The 19,128-nt window shown below is 33.6% G+C and overlaps 2 protein-coding genes across 3 annotated transcripts; one reads left to right on the top strand and one right to left on the bottom strand.

Moving 5' to 3' along the window:
• Window positions 1-4,701: 4,701 nt before the first annotated feature.
• Window positions 4,702-14,644, top strand: LOC145642371 (delta-1-pyrroline-5-carboxylate synthase). 2 transcript variants are annotated; one of them, XM_081693528.1, is made up of 21 exons: window positions 4,702-4,886; window positions 6,445-6,519; window positions 6,637-6,740; window positions 7,045-7,147; window positions 7,255-7,389; window positions 7,476-7,529; window positions 7,801-8,078; window positions 8,778-8,928; window positions 9,034-9,198; window positions 9,379-9,456; window positions 10,024-10,113; window positions 12,185-12,271; window positions 12,427-12,513; window positions 12,597-12,693; window positions 12,820-12,923; window positions 13,023-13,098; window positions 13,171-13,327; window positions 13,430-13,498; window positions 13,721-13,787; window positions 13,876-13,946; window positions 14,315-14,644. In XM_081693528.1, the coding sequence occupies exons 1-21, from the start codon at window positions 4,836-4,838 to the stop codon at window positions 14,394-14,396; spliced, it is 2,181 nt and encodes a 726-aa protein (XP_081549654.1). In that variant the 5' UTR covers window positions 4,702-4,835; the 3' UTR covers window positions 14,397-14,644. The 2 variants fall into 2 exon arrangements, with proteins under 2 accessions (XP_081549654.1, XP_081549655.1); XM_081693529.1 differs by lacking the exon at window positions 7,476-7,529 and having other exon boundaries at window positions 7,255-7,416.
• Window positions 14,645-15,053: 409 nt separating this feature from the next.
• On the bottom strand, window positions 15,054-17,012 carry LOC145556627 (uncharacterized protein At2g39795, mitochondrial-like). The gene is made up of 3 exons (XM_081618278.1): window positions 16,673-17,012; window positions 15,718-16,064; window positions 15,054-15,571 (listed from the first exon to the last, which is right to left on the bottom strand). Exons 1-3 carry the CDS (start codon window positions 16,949-16,951, stop codon window positions 15,412-15,414), a joined length of 786 nt encoding a protein of 261 aa, XP_081474404.1. The 5' UTR covers window positions 16,952-17,012; the 3' UTR covers window positions 15,054-15,411.
• Between the last annotated feature and the right edge of the window lie 2,116 nt (window positions 17,013-19,128).

Raw genomic sequence — 19,128 nt, 5'->3', positions numbered from 1 at the left:
ATCGCCGGTATAACGGACAATCATTAGTACTATTGCTATTAAACTACTTTTTAGAAAATAATTGATTTAGCTAGCTCTTGTCCATTAGCCGTCAGATTAGAATAAATTATACTCCTAATTATTACAATTTCAAGCAATATTAATCAATAATTAAGTCTGACTTCAGGAGAGAAAGTACTACTTGAGACGCAAAACCCAAGAAGATTTATTCAGATACGACTACTTTTTGTTGCAAGATTCTAATTGCTAATCAACCACTACACAAACCAATGACAAACAATTGCTTAATAGTTAACATCATGATTAAGCTTGTTTACATACTTAAAAAATGGACTAGAGTCGTGTTATGTTTCACTTGCCCTAACACCACAGATCCATAATCCAACATTTGTGATTACTTGGCTCATATACTTTGGTTTAATCAATCTAGAAGTCTAGTACTTCTACATCTATTCTAAATCCTTCCTTTCGACCTTCGTTCCATTAAGTTTGCCTTACATCATTTTTGGAGAAAAAAAAATTCATAAATGTAAAAAAAAAAACAAAATCATTCATTTCAAAATAGAAAATCATTTCACTAGATAAAAATTAGAAAATAGAGTACAATTTTATGTGATTTTTGGACGAGTGTTCCTTTTTTTTTTTTTTTTTTCCTTCAGTGTGTTCTACTCGATTCACCATTTGGGCTAATCCGAATTTGGAAATCGATTCTGAATGGTTAGGTTTTAATCCCCTCCTAATTGTTATTGCGGGAAATCGAATATGTAATCCTCCCTGTAAAGTGTAATCTCAACCACTACTATACCAATAGCTAATCGGTAGACGAGTGGTCTTTATGAAACAAGGGGAATAGGGGGTATGATGTTACTACTTATATGTGTGCTACATCTACCTTACCTAGGCTAGATATGTTGAGTTGATTATCACTAATGATTAATTTGTTTTTTGTAAAGACCTAAGCCGCCCTTTTAGAGATCTAAACGGTAAAGACCCTTCAAATTATTAGGTAGTACTTGGTTATTGCATGGTCGACATATAAACTTCGTATGTGCACATAACGTTAGTGACATGTGTCCTTCGATAAGCTAATCCAATGTTGTAGTTGGACCCAAACATAATTGTCTCTTTTCATACAACTAATTCAATTCATTGTTTTGACTGTAATTGGAAAGGCTTTGCTTACTAAGTTATAACTTCACAGGTAAAATGAGATTTCGTTTTGCCATAGACCATAGTCCATAGTTTGTGATTACGTTAGCTTATTAGCTAACTTGACTAGTTGATTATATTATCTATTTTAGGAAAATATATGTGTATTGGTTAGTTTTTGTAGTCTGTTGTCAATCTCTGGTACGTTAATAATTATTTATAGAGATGTTTGGTGAAATTAATTGTTGATTGTCTATTGGATTAAATAATCTTATTAAAATGATCAACTTTTAGATGTAAATAAAAAGGTTTTTTTTTTTTTTTTTTTTTTTTTTTTTTTTTTTTTTTTGAGATAATAAGACTAATAGCGAAACTGCGAAAGTATGTGTACTTTCTCTTCAAATATAAAAAATTGCTCTAATTAGTTTTTCTTCCTTTTTGTTTATGTATATTACATTTGTTGACCATCTTTGTGAGTCATGAGTTGGGTGCACATATAAGCTAAAAACTTAAGAGTCTTTCTTTATTTTATGAAGTTTTTTTTACAGAACGTATATACTTTTTTGATGTAACGTAATTCCTATAATAATCTATCAGATCCACGTCACGTTTTGAAATAATTATGGTTCCATCACAATATATAATATTTAATTAATTTATTTATTTATTTTTTGACAGGGACAATATCTAAAGTTTAAGAACCACACCAATACACCATGATTCAATTTAATCATATGCATGGTGCATGGATCATATCATTAGAGAACCACGAGTATGGGCGTTATAGCTAAAAGCCAAGAACATAGAAAAAAATCTAAAGATTATTTTGGAAATTGACAACCTACTTGTTGTCAATACACAGTACTACAGTAGGCAGTTAGCCCATCATAGCTGCTCGCAGTATAATATATCCTATCCGTTTTCTTTTATTTGCAACACAATTTCAATACTCATATTTATTTAAGCAAGATAGTTTTAAACATCGGAAATTTCAAAGGGTTATGTACTATTTGTATAATAGTTTTTTAGTTAATTTATTCATTTAGCATCTTTAAATTATCTAATCTTTTTCTTAAGTAAAATACGTGCTAAAATTTTACGATATGTTGCAAGTAAAAGAAAATAAAGGAAGATCGACCCAAAAAGGCCAACCATGGGTTATAATTTCTATGTTGTCCTATAGGCGCATCCACCCCCCACCATGTTGTACATAATCTGTGAGCCAAGTAATAGAGAACACCTGCGTGGTCATGGTTAGTTGTCAAATTTACAAGGACACTTGCACGGTTTAGATTTTTATTCAAGAATATACACTTGGATTCTTATAATATGCTAGGACCCGACCCTAACTTTAATCAAATTCAAACCGCGTATTCTATCTATGGATTATTATCTGTTTTTTTTTTCCTTCTCTTGTCACGGGGGTGTAAAATTTATTAATTTAATACTAGGAGTACACCTGTGAAAGTAGATTAAAGTACCTTTAACGGAGTAATTTTTTTTGTTCTACTTTACTTGTCTACTACTACGTATTAAAGATTATATTATCTCGTTTTGTTAAACATGAATTTGGACCACATTTGCAAATTAAAAGAGAAAGTCTATCTCACAAATTCAAATAAGGTTAGTTTCATCCCAAAACTATATGACAATAGAAGGAGTAACCTCTTAGTCTTATTTTTAAAACACGGTTAAAAATAGCTAGAGAATTTTTTTAAACCACGGTTCAAAGGACATGGACCAATATTTAAGAGGGAAGACAACATAATTCTAGACATAATACAGTCTCGTACACCAATTATGATTCTACCAAATTTAATTTGTCAAGTAAACCCATTATACATACATTGTATAGTGGTTGTGTATTAGAGTAATTGACTAATTGGACCTATCAATTACATGTTGGACGTTTCAAGTGAGCTTTACTAGACTCACATTGCTATAACTTTTACAATCATGTAAAGCTGATTATGTTTTGGAATACAGTTGACTTTTAATAAGAAATAAAACAACATAAATTGGTCCCTTAAATTGCCAAATTTTATATAAGACAAAAGTTATGGATTGCAATTTCTATTTTCCAAACTTATTTTAGAAAAATGGTCGACATCAAATTACACCATGAATGCTTGAGTTTACATTTATAACAAATGAATAGTTATTAATTCAATCAAGTTATACTTTTGCAAAATGATAGATATTGCTTACATAGGATAAGATGATTTATATTAAATTCAATTACTTCAATCAACCAAACAAGCTAAATTTAAGAAAATAACACTTGCATAGAATAATAATTTTAAGAAAATGCTCCATTTTTATATTTTGGGAAAAAGATTATAAAGTAAAAATGTGAAAATTATCTTAACTTGCGTAATAGTCCTCATTGAAGAATACACAAATTAGGTTATAACTCTGAGAAAAGGCGTTACTAGTTACGAGAAAATGACGATTAACCAAAAAATAAACCAATCCAAAAAATACCTAAAACTGCAGTGTTACTGTTGAAGAAAAAAGGGACCCACACTTGGAAAATCCATGTGGCCGGGAAAGATATACCCGTATCACACGGATCCTACCATTAGACTTTGTCATTTTCTCTCTTAACTTTAATCACATACGATCATCCTCATTAGTTTTACCCTGCACTCTCTTCTATCATTAGCCCACGTCACCCTTTTTAATACTTTCACTATTACCATTTCAACAATCACCAATAATAGTTTACCACCTAGAGAGAAAATTACAAAACTTAGTTGTGTAAAATCTGGTATAAAAAAGATATTTAATGATATATAATTGCAAAAAAATAAATTAAAGAAGATATTTAATGATATACAGCGGTTAATGGTAATGTAATTATCTACCTTGTGAATAAATGAATAGTTTGAAAAAGATAACCTTAAATGTTAAATAACATTTATATTATAAATCCCGTAATTTTGAATAAATACACCACTTTTGTGTAAAAAAAAAAATACATGTCATGGGCCGGAACCTTTGACATGTCTTGTTGGCTCGGATTAGCGGGTTAAGCAATAGAGTGTCTTTAATGGAATTTGATCCACAACCACATCATTTTGAGATACAAAATTTACCTCATGATTTTGAGATACAAATCTTACCACTAGACCAAGGGTTTGTTTTCTTTAGCTTAATTTCAGTTCAGTTCAGTTCGCCTCCAATCAATTCAGTTTAGTTTCTATTTATTTCAGTTCAGTTCATAATTTCCTTGTTTCATAAACAATTCATTTTAGCTCTATTCATTTCACTTTAGTTCAACTCCAATTAGTTCACTTTAATGGTTTTCAGTAAATTAGAACCTACTCCAAGTTATGTTGGGTCAATATGGTACGATATTAAATTAAGAAGTAACTTTTTGTAAAGGGATAAACCCGTATTCATGTTGAATTAATTTTGATTGTTTTAATTACAAAATACAAATACAAAAAAAAAAAACAAAAAAAAAAAGCCCTTAAAATAATAATAAAAAAAACCTGAGGTTTTTGGAGATTTACACGAGAGGTTTATATAAAGTGGGCTACAACTTGAGCATTTGTATCACATACATCTCCTTTCTGCCCCTATCTCTCTCCACCATATCAGCTGCTTTGTTTTACCCAGTCGCGAGTCACCTCCATCCCGATTCGGGACTCCGATTTCATCTTCAACCTCTTCTATCTCCAATGGACGCTTCCAGAGTCTTCGTCAGGGATGTCAAGCGTGTCGTCGTTAAGGTCTATTTCTTTGTATTCTATTCAATTCAATTCATTCTATTTCATGCTAATTCTTGTTTTTAACGACGCTTTTGATTCTTTTCTGATTATTCAATTTGTCGATGTTTTCATTCTGTGCTGATTCACTGTGGTTTTTTAGCCTATTTTCAATATTTTGATTGCAAAAAGGGTTTATTGGCAATTTCGCATTGTCATTGACTAAATTTGGCTTTTTTTTTTTTTTTTTTTTTTTTTTTTTTTTTTTTTTTAATATATCAATTTTTATTACGAAATAGGCTCATTTTCGTTTAATTTATAATTCATTTTTACGGTGTTAAGATCCTCTATATACACTTTAATCATAATATTTTGATTGTTCATGATTTATTGGCATTTTTATTGGCGGAAAGCTGTTTTTTTTGGTTCATTCTACAATTATGTATATTTCCAAAAATGTTATAAATTAATATAGATTTATTTATAAAAAAAAAAAAAAAACTTTAAATGGAGTTGTCACCATTTTTGAGTCATACCTGAGTCGATTTTCTGGTTACATACATCCTAAAAAAGGAGTAAACAAAGATTTAGCAATGAGATGGTATGAAAATCATCGAAATTGATTTATTGACACTAAAAAAAATGTTGCATGCATATAAATGACATTAAGTTATGGATATTCTTAATTTCAGTGATTTGACCTGTCAAGGAGTAATTGTGTGATACGATGTGATGTGTGGTCGATGAACTAGCCTTTTTTTTCTTTTCTTTTTTTTAATAAAATTATTATTAATTAAAAAAAAAAAACAGAAATCATAACTTTGAAAAGAGCATTTATATAAGTGATATGTGGTGGAAATAAAGGTAGCAACTTTCTGTAATCACTCGTTTACGAGTCTCGGAATCCTTGTGTAGTGTGTCACTGTTGGCCCCACATTTTCCTGATTTTTTTTATGGTCTTAAGCAAGGGTAAAAGAAGAAGACAAAGGGTAAGGAAGATAAATTTACCGGAATTAATCAACCCGTCCCGTTTTAATAGGCCACACCATGTTTGAGATCATTTTTAAACCAATCATTGAATACCAAAATAATACTTAATAATTCTCTTTATATTATACATTTGTTGAGGAAAAATTACCTTTTAGTATGGTACTACAGATAGATCATAAAGAAGATGAAATTATGTAACATAATTGATGGAGAAATTGAAGGAAGAGAGGTGGTAGCTAACCTGTACTATTGTAAGAAAGCAATATGATGATCATGGAGCTAGAAGTTGAGTTTAGTTTAACTACTAATAAATCAGGAAAGATTTTGTAACTCGATTTATTGCACCATGCTACAGAGGATCAGTGGATGATGGTTATTGGATTATTAAGTAATGATAATCTCTTTCTGCTATATTTGTTAAATAAAGATTTGAATTTTATCCACAAAAGTAGGGGAAGAGAAATTCTTGCTTAAATTCTACTTTAAATTTGTCTGTCAAGTGATATGTTCCAAGCTTTCTACCCCCCTTCCTTCAAAAGTTTTTTCTCCTGCCTAATTTTAATATTTTGGTCTTGTCTCTTGATACCAACAGGTTGGAACTGCTGTTGTTACCAGAAGTGATGATGGGAGAATGGCACTTGGAAGACTAGGTGCACTTTGTGAGCAGGTGAAGGAACTGCTATCTCTTTTCAAATTTTACCCTGGTTGAGTATCCATAAGTTCTTTCACCTTTCTTGTATCTGGTGGAGCTTACTCAATCTTAATTCACATTTTTATGATGCAGATCAAGGAGTTAAACCTTGATGGATATGAAGTCATTTTGGTGAGTTCAGGTGCTGTCAGTGCTGGTCGTCAGAGACTTCGGTTCAGAAAGTTGGTAAACAGCAGGTTTGTGATTTTCTTTCTCTGTAAAGCTCGTCATTGCCTAGAAGTTGTGTATCCAAATGTTTTACATGAAGTGTTTGTATTGTTTTGTTGAAGAAGAAATAATAAATATTTAGTAGAGTACTTTGTCAAGCAGTTTTTGTGGGCGCGAATACTCTTGTATAATTTCCTATGTTTGATGTTAGCATTGCATTGTACTAACTGAAAATCTGTTTATAACCTTTTTGTTTTTCTTTCTTTTGTTAATAATAATCCACGGAAGATGAATCATCACTTAGTAATCTGAAGGTATTTATTAATATTGCAGTTTTGCTGATCTCCAAAAGCCGCAAGCTGAACTTGACGGTAAAGCATGTGCTGCTGTTGGGCAGAATGGTCTCATGGCTCTCTATGACGCATTATTTAGCCAGGTCAAAATTTGTGTAATTAAATATCTGCCATGATTGTGGAATTAGATGCCTTTCTTTAGTTGGCGTTTGTTATCATATGCTGATTGCAGAGAGAATGTCTTTTGCAGTTGGATCTGACTTCTGCCCAACTACTTGTTACGGATAATGACTTTAGGGATCCAAATTTTAGATCACAACTTTCAGAAACTGTAAATCAGTTATTGGATTCAAAAGTTATACCCGTATTGAATGAAAATGATGCAGTAAGTACCAGGAAAGCTCCTTATGAGGTATGTACTGTTTTATTAGTTAATTTTCATTGATGGTTTTTTTCTCTTCTTTTAACCAGGGTTGTATAATAAACAAGATAAAAGTATCGCGTGACCAGGATAGCTCAAAACAAGTAATATCATTTTGAATACTCACTTTAAAGCTAACTGGGATTTACTTTGAGAAATTTGTTTTGCCATATCTCTGGGTCATTGCTGAAACTCCTAAGACATACCGCAGACCTGATAGTCAATTTTTTCCAACACTTAATTTCTTTAACCTGAGTATGTAGTGTAGTTTGAGCAGTATCCAGAACTTACTAGAAGGAATATTTATTTATTTAATTTAAACTAATGGTTTGTTCTGCAGCCTTTCATTATTCTAATTGTAAGCACTTTGAGCAGGATTCATCTGGTATATTCTGGGACAATGATAGTTTAGCAGCTTTGCTTGCTTTGGAACTAAAGGCAGATCTCCTCATTTTGTTGAGTGATGTGGATGGTCTTTATAGTGGTCCACCAAGTGATCCACAATCAAAGCTTATCCACACTTATATTAAAGAGAAGCATCAGACTGAAATCACTTTTGGAGATAAGTCTAGATTGGGCAGAGGGGGTATGACAGCCAAAGTAAAAGCTGCTGTTCATGCTGCTGTTGCCGGAATTCCCGTAATTATAGCTAGGTATGGCTCTATGTGATTTTCCTTTGGATGTCTGATGGCCCTGATCTCTGTTTTTTTTTTTTTCATTAATGTGTCATTGTTAATTCATTTAGTAGTTTAGGTGCTTTCTTCATAGAAAAGCTTGTTTCTGTATATTCCACAGTATATCTGATGTTCTGACTGTTGATTCATGGTACAGTACTTTGGAATCAGAATTGTGCTCATGTTCCATACATATAACCTTTCTGTGGTGAATTGCATTTACTTGCAATAGTGCAACATAAGTGCTCCTCACCCAGCTTTTGTAGTTCTGTTTATGATGGCTAAGGGCATTGAAGACCTACTCAGAAATACGCAGCCTAATCCTGCTATATGATATTAAAAAAAAAAAAAGGAAGTAAAAAGCAGTCACTGAAACATTTGTATCAGTCCACTTCTGTACAGTTTTATGTTTAATAATACTATGGTTTTCGTTGGAGATGAAAAATAATAATGTTTTATAATGGTTCTGTAAGAAATTGTTTTCCCATGTAGTCAGATAATGGGAAGGGATGAATTTACATGTGTAAAATATTGATTAATTGCAGAGTGTCTGTTATATACTATCTCATAAAAACATAGTTTGTATGTCATTAAGGATTCCTCACCAAAAATGAAGGAAATTCTTGATTTCTTATTAAGTTCCCTTGACCTGACTGTTTTCTGTTATTTCTTTGAAAGTGGTAAGGCAACAGACAACATTCTCAAAGTAATCAAAGGCCAATGTGTCGGCACTCTATTTCACAAGGATGCTCATTTATGGGCTCCAGCTAAGGAAACTGGTGCACGCGAGATGGCAGTTTCTGCTAGAGAGTGTTCAAGGAGGCTTCAGGTATTTTGTCTCATCAATTGTTGTTAATTTCAGGACATTGGTTAGGATTTGTCCCAACTTTGGGAAGCAATTTATTTTCAAGTGAAATTAATATTTCAATTACAGGCACTGTCTACACACGAACGGAAAATGATTCTTCTTGACATAGCTGAAGCCCTGGAAGACAATGAAGAACTGATCAAGACTGAAAATGATGCTGACATTGCTGCTGCTCAACAAGCTGGGTATGATAGATCGTTGGTGGATCGGTTAGCTTTGAAGCCTGGCAAGGCAAGATACTGCATTATTTTTTTTTTTTTTTTGGTAAAGATACTGCATTATATATTGATCTGATTGGCCTGTTTGGGCTTTTCATGTCTACTATATTTCTGTCTGTCCTCAATTCATTTGAGTTTCTGCACACACTTCTCTTCTGGTAGTTTTTTCATCATGTGCTTTTTGCATATGCAGATTTCTAGTCTTGCCAAATCAATTCGTGTCCTTGCTGATATGGAGGAGCCTATTGGTCGAATTTTAAAGAAAACTGAGGTATGTGAGGTTTTGATACATACCTTTTATCTATATTTTGTAAAATGCTCATAGGACAGATAACATATTTGTGGACAATCTGATATCAAGTATTTGGTTGTCTACTGTGTATTTTTCTTGAGTAATATTCATCCACTTCAAAATGAAATACTTTTAGAATTTTTGTTTTGATCTTAAAATGTTGTTTTACATATCAAAGCCATGTATATGACTGCTTCTCCTGCTTAACCCCTTAGCCTAGTGGATCCTCATGTTATATCTACTTGTAATCATTAATACATCAAATTAATGAAGGTATGACGAAATGCTCAAAATGATGATTGGATTAGTTTTCAATTTTGCATATATGCTCGTGTTGTGTGTCTATATTCATCTACATTGAGCATTGAATGTTGTTTTATGTGCACAAGGCTGTAATTACACAAGAAGTACTTGTTTTTGTAGTGTTAGATTGTTAGTATCAAAGATACATCTATAGTAACCTGAAGTTTGTGCTCTTAGGATAAAAATCAATTTTATCGCAGCAAAATGTACTGATGTGTTTGCTTTCTCATGACTACCTTTCAGATTGCAGACGGGCTTGTCTTGGAGAAGACATCATGTCCATTGGGTGTTCTCCTGATTGTTTTCGAGTCTCGTCCTGATGCTTTAGTTCAGGTTTGTATCATTTTGAATGCCTTGCAAAGTTGCAATGCTTATATTAATTAGCTTTGCACTGACAATGTTGTCTCCCCCCCCCCCCCCCCCCTCTTTCCTGTCAGTCATTAAAAAAAAAAGGTCTTTTGGTTTCTAATTGTTGTTTAGCTTGGGGCTTGTCATATAATGAGAAAGCGAGGGCAATAGCAATTGATGCCAGTTTGTAGCATGGAATGAAATAACAAAGACCATTTATGAGCCACTGCATAGAGAATTTCCAACTTTATTATGTGATAGATCATTATGTAGCATATTTTAAAGTCGTACTGCAAAATCATGTATAGTGATTGCATATCTTCATCAGACATAACAATTCGTTGCTAAAATTATCACATCTCCTGGTGTCTTCAAGTTTCCTGTAAGAGAACTTTTGACCCATATATTAGTCTCATCATTTGTTTAGTACTTTAAAGATTCTCTTGAAATAACAAAAGGTGCTTTGACTTTGCCCTAACTAAATAAGGTGTTTTCTCAATTTGGGGAATGATAGCCGCGACTCTCGACATAAGCTAGCAAGGTCTTGTGCAGTTGTGCCACAAAACACAGTTAGATTGTGATGTTATCTTTATCTGATGGGTCTGGTGAGTAGATAAGGCATATCAATCAATTTTGTCCGATTCACCTGTATAAATGACAGACCTACCTGACGTGACATCTCTAGATTATTGATATAGGACCGATGTAGCCAATTGGATGTTAGTCTTGTTTGAGAAAGCTCATGTTCTTAGTAAGTTGTTCTATAAGTTATGTTATTGAGCTTATAGAACAACGAATACTAGTGTTGGATACGGGAGAGGTTTATAGGTCTTGCACTCAGCCAAGCTATGAAAAATCTGCATATTATGCAAGTTGAAGTGTCATCACTTGCTGCAGGCGCCAAATTGTGATAGATGGCTGAGGTAAATTTAATTGATTAACATATAGGCAACGCGACAATTTTCTGGAACATAGAAGTGTCCTGCTGTATGATTTTCATGGCATGAGAAGGGAAATGACCAAGTTAGAAGAGGGAAAGATTAACTAATATATTCATGAGTAGAAAATTGGTGGCACTACCACGAGAATTGACCAAGTTTCAACCCTGGTCCAGCCACAATCTAATGTCCAGAAGCTAGTAAGCTACTTTAGAATTGCGTTTCCAATTGGAAGGAGAGCTTAAATGCTTAATGTTCTTGTTGTATCATGTACATGTCTTGCTGTTTCTGTTAATGTCAATAGCTGATTTTAATTATTCTTGATGAAGCTGTAATTGTAGACTTGAACTTAATTGTGGACCTAGAATCTCATGGCAATATCCATAAGGCTTGGAGTGCAGTATATTATTAAGCAGGCCAAATTAGTATAGTTGATGGTAGAAAAAGGGTGTTGTCCTTAGCGTACATATTCTCTTATTGACAAAATATGTGACCAATAAGCAATAAGTGTTGCTGCGTTTGAGTTTGTGTGTTCTTAGCCAAGTAATGGTGGAAAACATTCTTTGAAGGTAGATTATGTATCAAAATTTTCTGATCATCTTGTTAAGGTGACAAGTGGATTTTGATTTGGTGCTTTTAGGCTTTGAATTATTGTCACATTATATTTTTAGAATGTAATATATTATTTAGATAAATATGAATTTTCCCTTTCTAATGCTAATATAATGCCTACAATATTTGATTGGTAATGGGGACTTTCAACTCCCAAGACATTGTCACCACAGCAAAATTCACTTACTTAATTTTGGTTGTTACTGATTGAATCTGATGTAATGACATGTTCAGAAACATGCAACTCTTAATCATCTCTCGCTGTCTTTTTTTTTTTTTTTTTTTTTTTCAAATTAAAAAACTCTGCAACATTTTTCAATGCACGATATTGTAGATTGTTTCTCTTAAAACACACAACATTAAACATGGAAATCTGTTGGATCTTATATTTATTAGACTGTAATAGTGTAATGTAATAGCTTAGATGGTGATCTGGTTTTACGTGGCATGATAATTCCTTTTTAATACACTAACCATCCCTTCTCTTATCCAAACCTATATTGCAGATAGCTTCATTAGCCGTGCGGAGTGGAAACGGGCTTCTTTTGAAGGGTGGAAAGGAGGCAAAGAGATCAAATGCTATCTTACACAAGGTTTATACCCCTCCCTCCTTTCTCCTCTCTTGATGTCTCTTTATTTTTGCTTTCAAGCTAAATTTGTTTTATTAGTGTTAAAAGTTTAAAGGCAACTGCCAAATACCTCAGATATAAATCATATAACATCTCTTTTTTTTTTTTCTCAATTTCAGGTTATTACTGGTGCTCTACCAGGCAATGTTGGTGAGAAACTAATTGGTCTAGTCACCACGAGAGAGGAGATTCCTGATTTGCTCAAGGTAAATAACCATATATATGTTTCCAAAATTATGTTGGGGTAGCTGTGATAATCAGTACTAAAAAACATTTACTGCTGCTGCAGCTTGATGACGTCATTGATCTTGTCATTCCAAGAGGCAGCAATAAACTTGTTTCTCAGATTAAAGAGTCAACGAAAATTCCTGTGCTTGGGCATGCTGGTAAGTTAATTCTTAACTTAGAATCATGTAAACCTAGGTATATACTACTCTACTAGGACCTACGTAGTATTACTTAGAAGGACGCCAGATGTTATTACTGATTAATCTTCATGGTTATCTTCTTAGATGGAATTTGTCATGTCTATGTTGACAAATCTGCTAATATGGATATGGCAAAGCGGGTTGTTTTGGATGCAAAGATGGACTACCCAGCTGCATGCAATGCAATGGTAAATCTCTCATTCTATTAGTTTCTCTGCGTCTTGTTGCAATGAATCTCAGCTTTAACATCATAATTCTCTTTGGCATGCTTTGTTATCACCTTTTAGGAAACGCTCCTTGTACACAAGGATCTGCTACAGAATGGAGGCTTGAACGAGCTTGTTCGTGATCTTAGATCCGAAGGTATGCATCGTCAGTCATTCTAATTACTTCGTACTTCTTACATGAGTCAGAACTTACACACTGGTGTTGCAGGTGTTGATTTGTTTGGTGGACCAAGAATCAGTGCCTTACAGGAGCTGAATATTCCGGCTACTCAAACATTCCACAAGGAGTACAACACTCCAGCTTGCACAGTGGAAATAGTGGATAATGTCCATGCTGCCATTGAACATATTAATCAACATGGAAGGTAGTTTCTCAACCATGCTTTTCATACCTCAGTCTGATCTTCTAAGAATGGCAGGTGATTCTGAATCTGGACCCTAATCTCTTTTGCATTTTGGGTTTTCAGTGCACATACCGATTGCATTGTAGCAGAAGATCAGAAAGTTGCGGAAGCTTTTTTGCAGAAAGTAGATAGGTAAGGACATCATATATGTTCAAAGCTGAGAATTATGTGCCAAATACTTATGTGCTTAATTCCGTGCATTTTATCTTAATCATCATAGCAGCCCTAGATTTATATCTAACAAAATTAGAGCATTTTGATACTTTTTCCCTTGAGAACTAACACATAAGAACACGCTTGAACGATTGGTTGTTATTACATATTTTTCATTGTGGCTTTTATGTAAACTTTCAGTGCTGCTGTATTTCACAATGCAAGTACGAGATTCTGTGATGGGGCTCGTTTTGGGCTAGGTGCCGAGGTATATTCTCAAAACACTCTTTGAATTAGTAAAAAAAATTATTGCACTTCAATAAAATCTCATGTCACAATATTTTAATCTCCAACAGGTTGGGATTAGTACAAGTAGGATTCATGCTCGAGGTCCAGTTGGAGTGGAGGGGCTATTGACCACAAGATGGTATGTTCATGCCAAAATTCCTTATAGCTTAGTACAATGTTATCTAAGATTGTATTGCAGGTCTTATAGCACATCATCGATTAGGTTATATTATCTAATTTGCTCTGCTTTTGGTGTTTATGTTGTTAATGTTATGCTATGAGAATTGGTGTAGGTATCAAAACTTATTGTCCTACTGATGTACATTATCCAAGGGCTGTATCTGTCGAAGTTGAACAGTAGTGTGCACATGAAAATGGCATTATACTGCTGATTCTATATTCTTATGACCTATACTAAACGAACAGACCTCCAGTTTTGCACTTCCTGCTGTTAATTTAAATTGAAATGTTATCACTGCTGACTGGAGCTTATTGTCCCTTATGCAGGATTCTCAAGGGAAGTGGGCAAATCGTTGACGGTGACAAAGGCGTGGTATATACCCACAAGGATCTTCCAATTGTGTCATAAACTCTATGAAATTTTATTTAACACCTTATTATTGTTCCGTAGAGACCCCCCATAGTAGTGCAGTTTGTGTGGGGGAAAAGGATCTGCATTTTTCTTGTCCTCTCTCCCGCTGCCTTTTGGGTAGTCTATGTATTTCGTAGTTTCTACTTCTGACCCATCTCCATGTAGTTGAGACTATTGTAGAGGCTATTTATTGTGTCCTTATCAAAATAAACATTACCTAGTTGAAGAAGGTTTTCATTTATTTAGGCGCAAAATTATCTTGAACTTGTTTGATACAGCCCATTATTATTTACCTACAAAGTTTATTATTTTATGCATTGGCACTATAAATGCAATATGGTATTGGAATATTGATGTTGCAATAACACCTTGATGCAACTGCTGTCTCAAAAGAAAGGAAAAATGTTTTTTTTTTTTCATACACCAAGCAAGATAATCTGTTGCTTGATGGCAGCAGATTCCGGTCTATAAGGAGGACTACCAATACAATGAGTTTGTGAAGAATATACCTGAAGTTCAGCTGATAGTATAGAGTATGACAGGTTCACAACTCACAATCTTAGAAATAGATTCTGCCTATATGAAAGTTGATTTCCCCATAACCGTACGCAATTACGCATATAAATAGTGAGTTTCAGGACTCAGAACATCATATGGTAGCGAAACCAGTAGAGCAACCATATTTAAGAATCACTTATTGTTGATTTGTTGGATATACACACCACGAACTTCCTGAAGCCTTGAATACTGGAAACTAATTCCACCAGTAGAACAAAAAAAGGCAACTAAGGACTGAGGAAGTAACAAGTAAGGCCATAGAACATCCTACAAGTTTGGCTTAAACAACTGAAATGGAGCAAATTGTCTCAAAAATATACGTTCAATAAGCTTGTTCTTACATTATGCGTATGACAACTATGAGCAGCAAGAACAATTTTGTAACTACCATCAAAATCTTGATTATGGAACAGTTTCTGGTCAATTTCCTGCCATAGAAGCCCTGTAACCAAGCCTATGCCTCAACAAAATTCTTCACGTCCTTGAGCCACCTCAGATACTCTTTGTTATCCTTCTCGATCATGTACTCATGCAAAAAGTTTGTGGTGCTTGGCTTGATACCCCTGATCTCCAAATATTTGTGGAAAGCCTTTTGCAGATTTTCATCCAAATCACTAAGGAAAAAAAAAAAAGAAAAGTTGAGTAAATACAAAAGGTTATTTTTTTAAACAAGAATAAAGGCCAAGTTAGATATATAGAACATCATATATAATGCTCAACACATTATAACTAAAATTGTAGAGCATGAATAACTACTTACAGAAAATCAGGACCCTCGTATGCAAGCTGATCTTCAGTATCAGGATTTTTAAGCGAGAGACTGTTGATTGAAATTTCATCTGGATACGCAATGCAATCAAATTCCAAAGACGATCCATCCTTCTTGGTAACAGTTACAAGAAGCGGAACACTGGACTGGGTGCTTGTTTCATCTTTTTCATCCTCGTCATCTTGGTCCTCGTCCTCATCTTCCTCACCAGTTACAAGGCTGGGCATAGATACTTCGACTGAAATGGTCTCGCCCTCATACTGTCTTGTTAGGGTCACAGTCTGCTCTCCAGCATTGTCCTCAATTTCAAAAGGGAAGCCTTTGGGAACCTCTACAGTCTGCAAATGTATGAATTGTAAAATACAGCATCAGGATCAAATCAGAGGATACTGCACAAGAATTACAACACATGCTACCTTCAGCAATATATCTAAGCTACATTTGACATCACTTAGTCAAGGATGTTGAACATTTTCCACTATAAATCTATATACACAATTATGCATTGCAAAAGCAATATTATAAATTGCCCAAAGTTCAATGCATTCTGAATAACCTTCCTAGTACTTCAACTTACAATTACAATTCACAATCATAAAATACAACATTTCAATACGAAATTATAGTGTGTTGTTGTTACTTGATTACTTGGTTAGCATCAATATAAATTAACCGCATATATATGGCAGAAATTGAAATCCAATAACATTAAATAGCATAAAAAAGTTCGAATAACATAAATCTGGACAAATCAAGCCAATTAATTGGCAAAGAAAAGATGAACTAAAGAAAACCCAAAGTCAATTTACCTAATTACCTAGGTACCCAGAACAATAAAAAAAATAAACCCAATTCACAGAAATTCGAAAGTAACCCAGAAAAATCAAAAATCACAAACGCAAAATTTTACAAAATCAAATCAATAAGAGAGAAGTAATGAGAGGACCTTATCGTGCTCCTCTGACTCCTCAACAACACTGATTTCGCTCTGAAGGACATCAAGAAGCTTGTTGTTAGACGACGAAGATTTGGTGGCGACGCTGGAAGAGAAATGGCGTGTGGGGTAGCAAGCAGCAGAGCGAAGGAACTGAGGAGAGAGAGAAGCGCGCTTGACGGCGGAGACGACGGCGGCGGAAGATTGGAAGTTCCTCTGAGCTCCGATGAGACGAGAAGCTAGAGGAGCCGCCTTGTTTGCAGATCTTCGAAGAATTGCAGAGAACGCCATTGTTGAGGTTTGGAGAAAGAGAGAGGATTTAGGGTTTAAGGGGTTTAGGGAATGATGGGGTGAAATGAGGAGGTTTAGGGTTTAAGAAGCTAAGAGTGCTTTGATCGGTGGATAGAGGGTGAAATTGTCATTTCATAATTTATTGCCCGCTCTATTAAAACAAAAGGAAAATTTGTCAAACAAAAAAAAACTTCTAAATGCCCCAATTTTGTGAAGAAAAAAAAACCTCAATTAGAGGGGTGACTTGCTAAGTTGCTAGTAGTGGAGTGGTGGTTTTTGTTAATTGTTTGTAATTTATATATTTTTCTTAATTTATATTTCACTCCTCATATGGTCTCTAGTTCTCCACCCTTTTATTATTACTCCCTCCGTCTCCGAATAATAGTCACTTTTTGGTGAAAATCACGGAAATTAAGGAGAAATAAATAAAGTAAATGGGAACTAAAATCCAATCATTTGCAAAACAAAAAGAAGAGAGAGAAACTGATTGTCATTAAAAAGGGAGACAAGAGACAACTCATTCAATTAAGGCACAAGTACAAAGACAAATATGAGGGTATTTTGGGAAACACATATAATACATCCAAAAAAATGAGGGTATATAGGTCATTTTGTGTTATTGTATGGGACCTAAAATTGTGAAATGTGACTAACATTTGGGTGTCCAAAAATGGAAATAGTGACTATCATTCAGGGACGGAGGGAGTATTATTTTTCTCACATATCCCTTACTTTCTATTACGAGTATCTCTATTCTACTCTGTATGATTGTTATATTCCAAACTAACCTCACTAACGTAATATGAGTATATTACACCATCCAACTCATTTCCTAAAACTTAGTCCGGTCAAACTAATACATATAAAAATTAAATATGTGTTATATTTAATTAAAATTTTGGATTTGTAACTGTAAGTGTAAATTGAATAGTGGATATCACCCGTATTGAATACTGAGTGCTTAGAGGTTGTTAAAAAGCTGAAAGAGAGATTAATGGATGGTTATTAAGTTATGATAATTTGAAAGATTTTAGAGTTTGCTATCTTATTTACTGAGACATAAAATATTTATTTGTTGCGGGTAATAAGAACCGGATGTAGTATTTATTTTTTCCCTTGTGTTTTTAGGAAAGGCTAGCCAGTAGCCATTAATAGATAATCTAGATGTTTGCATCTAAAAAAAAAGAAGGGGAAGAGGGGGGGGGGGGGGGGGGGAATATTCTACAACTTGTTTAAGATTCCTAAGAATCTTGATTGGCTTTTGGAAGGGACCAATTGGCCAAATCTTCCAAACATAACTAATGTAGTAATGTACAAATAAAAGTACTCCAAAAGTCTTTGTCAAAAAAAAAAAAAAAAAAAAAAAAAAAAAAATTCCATAAGTCCAAATGTCAACACGATCTACATAAATATTGACCAAATAGATCTAAAGTGTTCAAAAATGTGTTAGATTTCTTAGATTTGTGTTTGGGAGTAAATTATATACTCTGTAATTAGTATCAAAATTTGACTAACTACGTGTTATTAAAATCTAAAAATCAATCAAATGGTTTATTCAGTACTAATTAAAATTTTGAAGACTAAATATTATCACAAGTTTTCATTTATTATTTTTTGTTCTGACATCTTCACGTTGAGATGCATGAAAAAAAAAAAAAAAAAAAAAAAAAAAAAAAAAAAAAAAAAAAACTTAACTTAGGAATCAACCAATCACAGTAATAATAGTATAATAATAGGTGGAATTGGTTGCCATTTCACATGGTAGGACACTTTCACAGCAATCTGGCCACACATGAAAAATGGAGAATGAACTTTAATTAGAGTTTTAATCACCATTTATACTTTCCACTTTAAGTAGCCTGTCCTCAAAAGATTTACGCATTACTTATTAGCTAATGTATTGCCCCATGCTTTTTGTAGTACCAAATCATACCATACTCAATGAAACTCCTGCTTATAAAGGTTTCATGATCATAGCATTGTTTTGAGATTTTGATGTTCGTAACTTACTTTGTACTCGTATTCTCGTAATATTAACAAGACCTATAAAAAGTTGAAAATAAAAACACTAGTGTGATCATTTCTCAATGAAATGTTACTAGTACCGATTAAAACTTAATTTGTACTCGTATACTCGTAATATTAACAAGACCTATAAAAAGTTGAAAATAAAAACA

The sequence above is a fragment of the Chenopodium album genome, chromosome 8, assembly GCF_948465745.1.
Source record: "Chenopodium album chromosome 8, dcCheAlbu1.1, whole genome shotgun sequence".
NCBI lineage: Eukaryota > Viridiplantae > Streptophyta > Magnoliopsida > Caryophyllales > Amaranthaceae > Chenopodium > Chenopodium album.
Note: the sequence above shows the minus strand (reverse complement) of the source record. Positions and strands in the feature narration are given on the sequence as shown.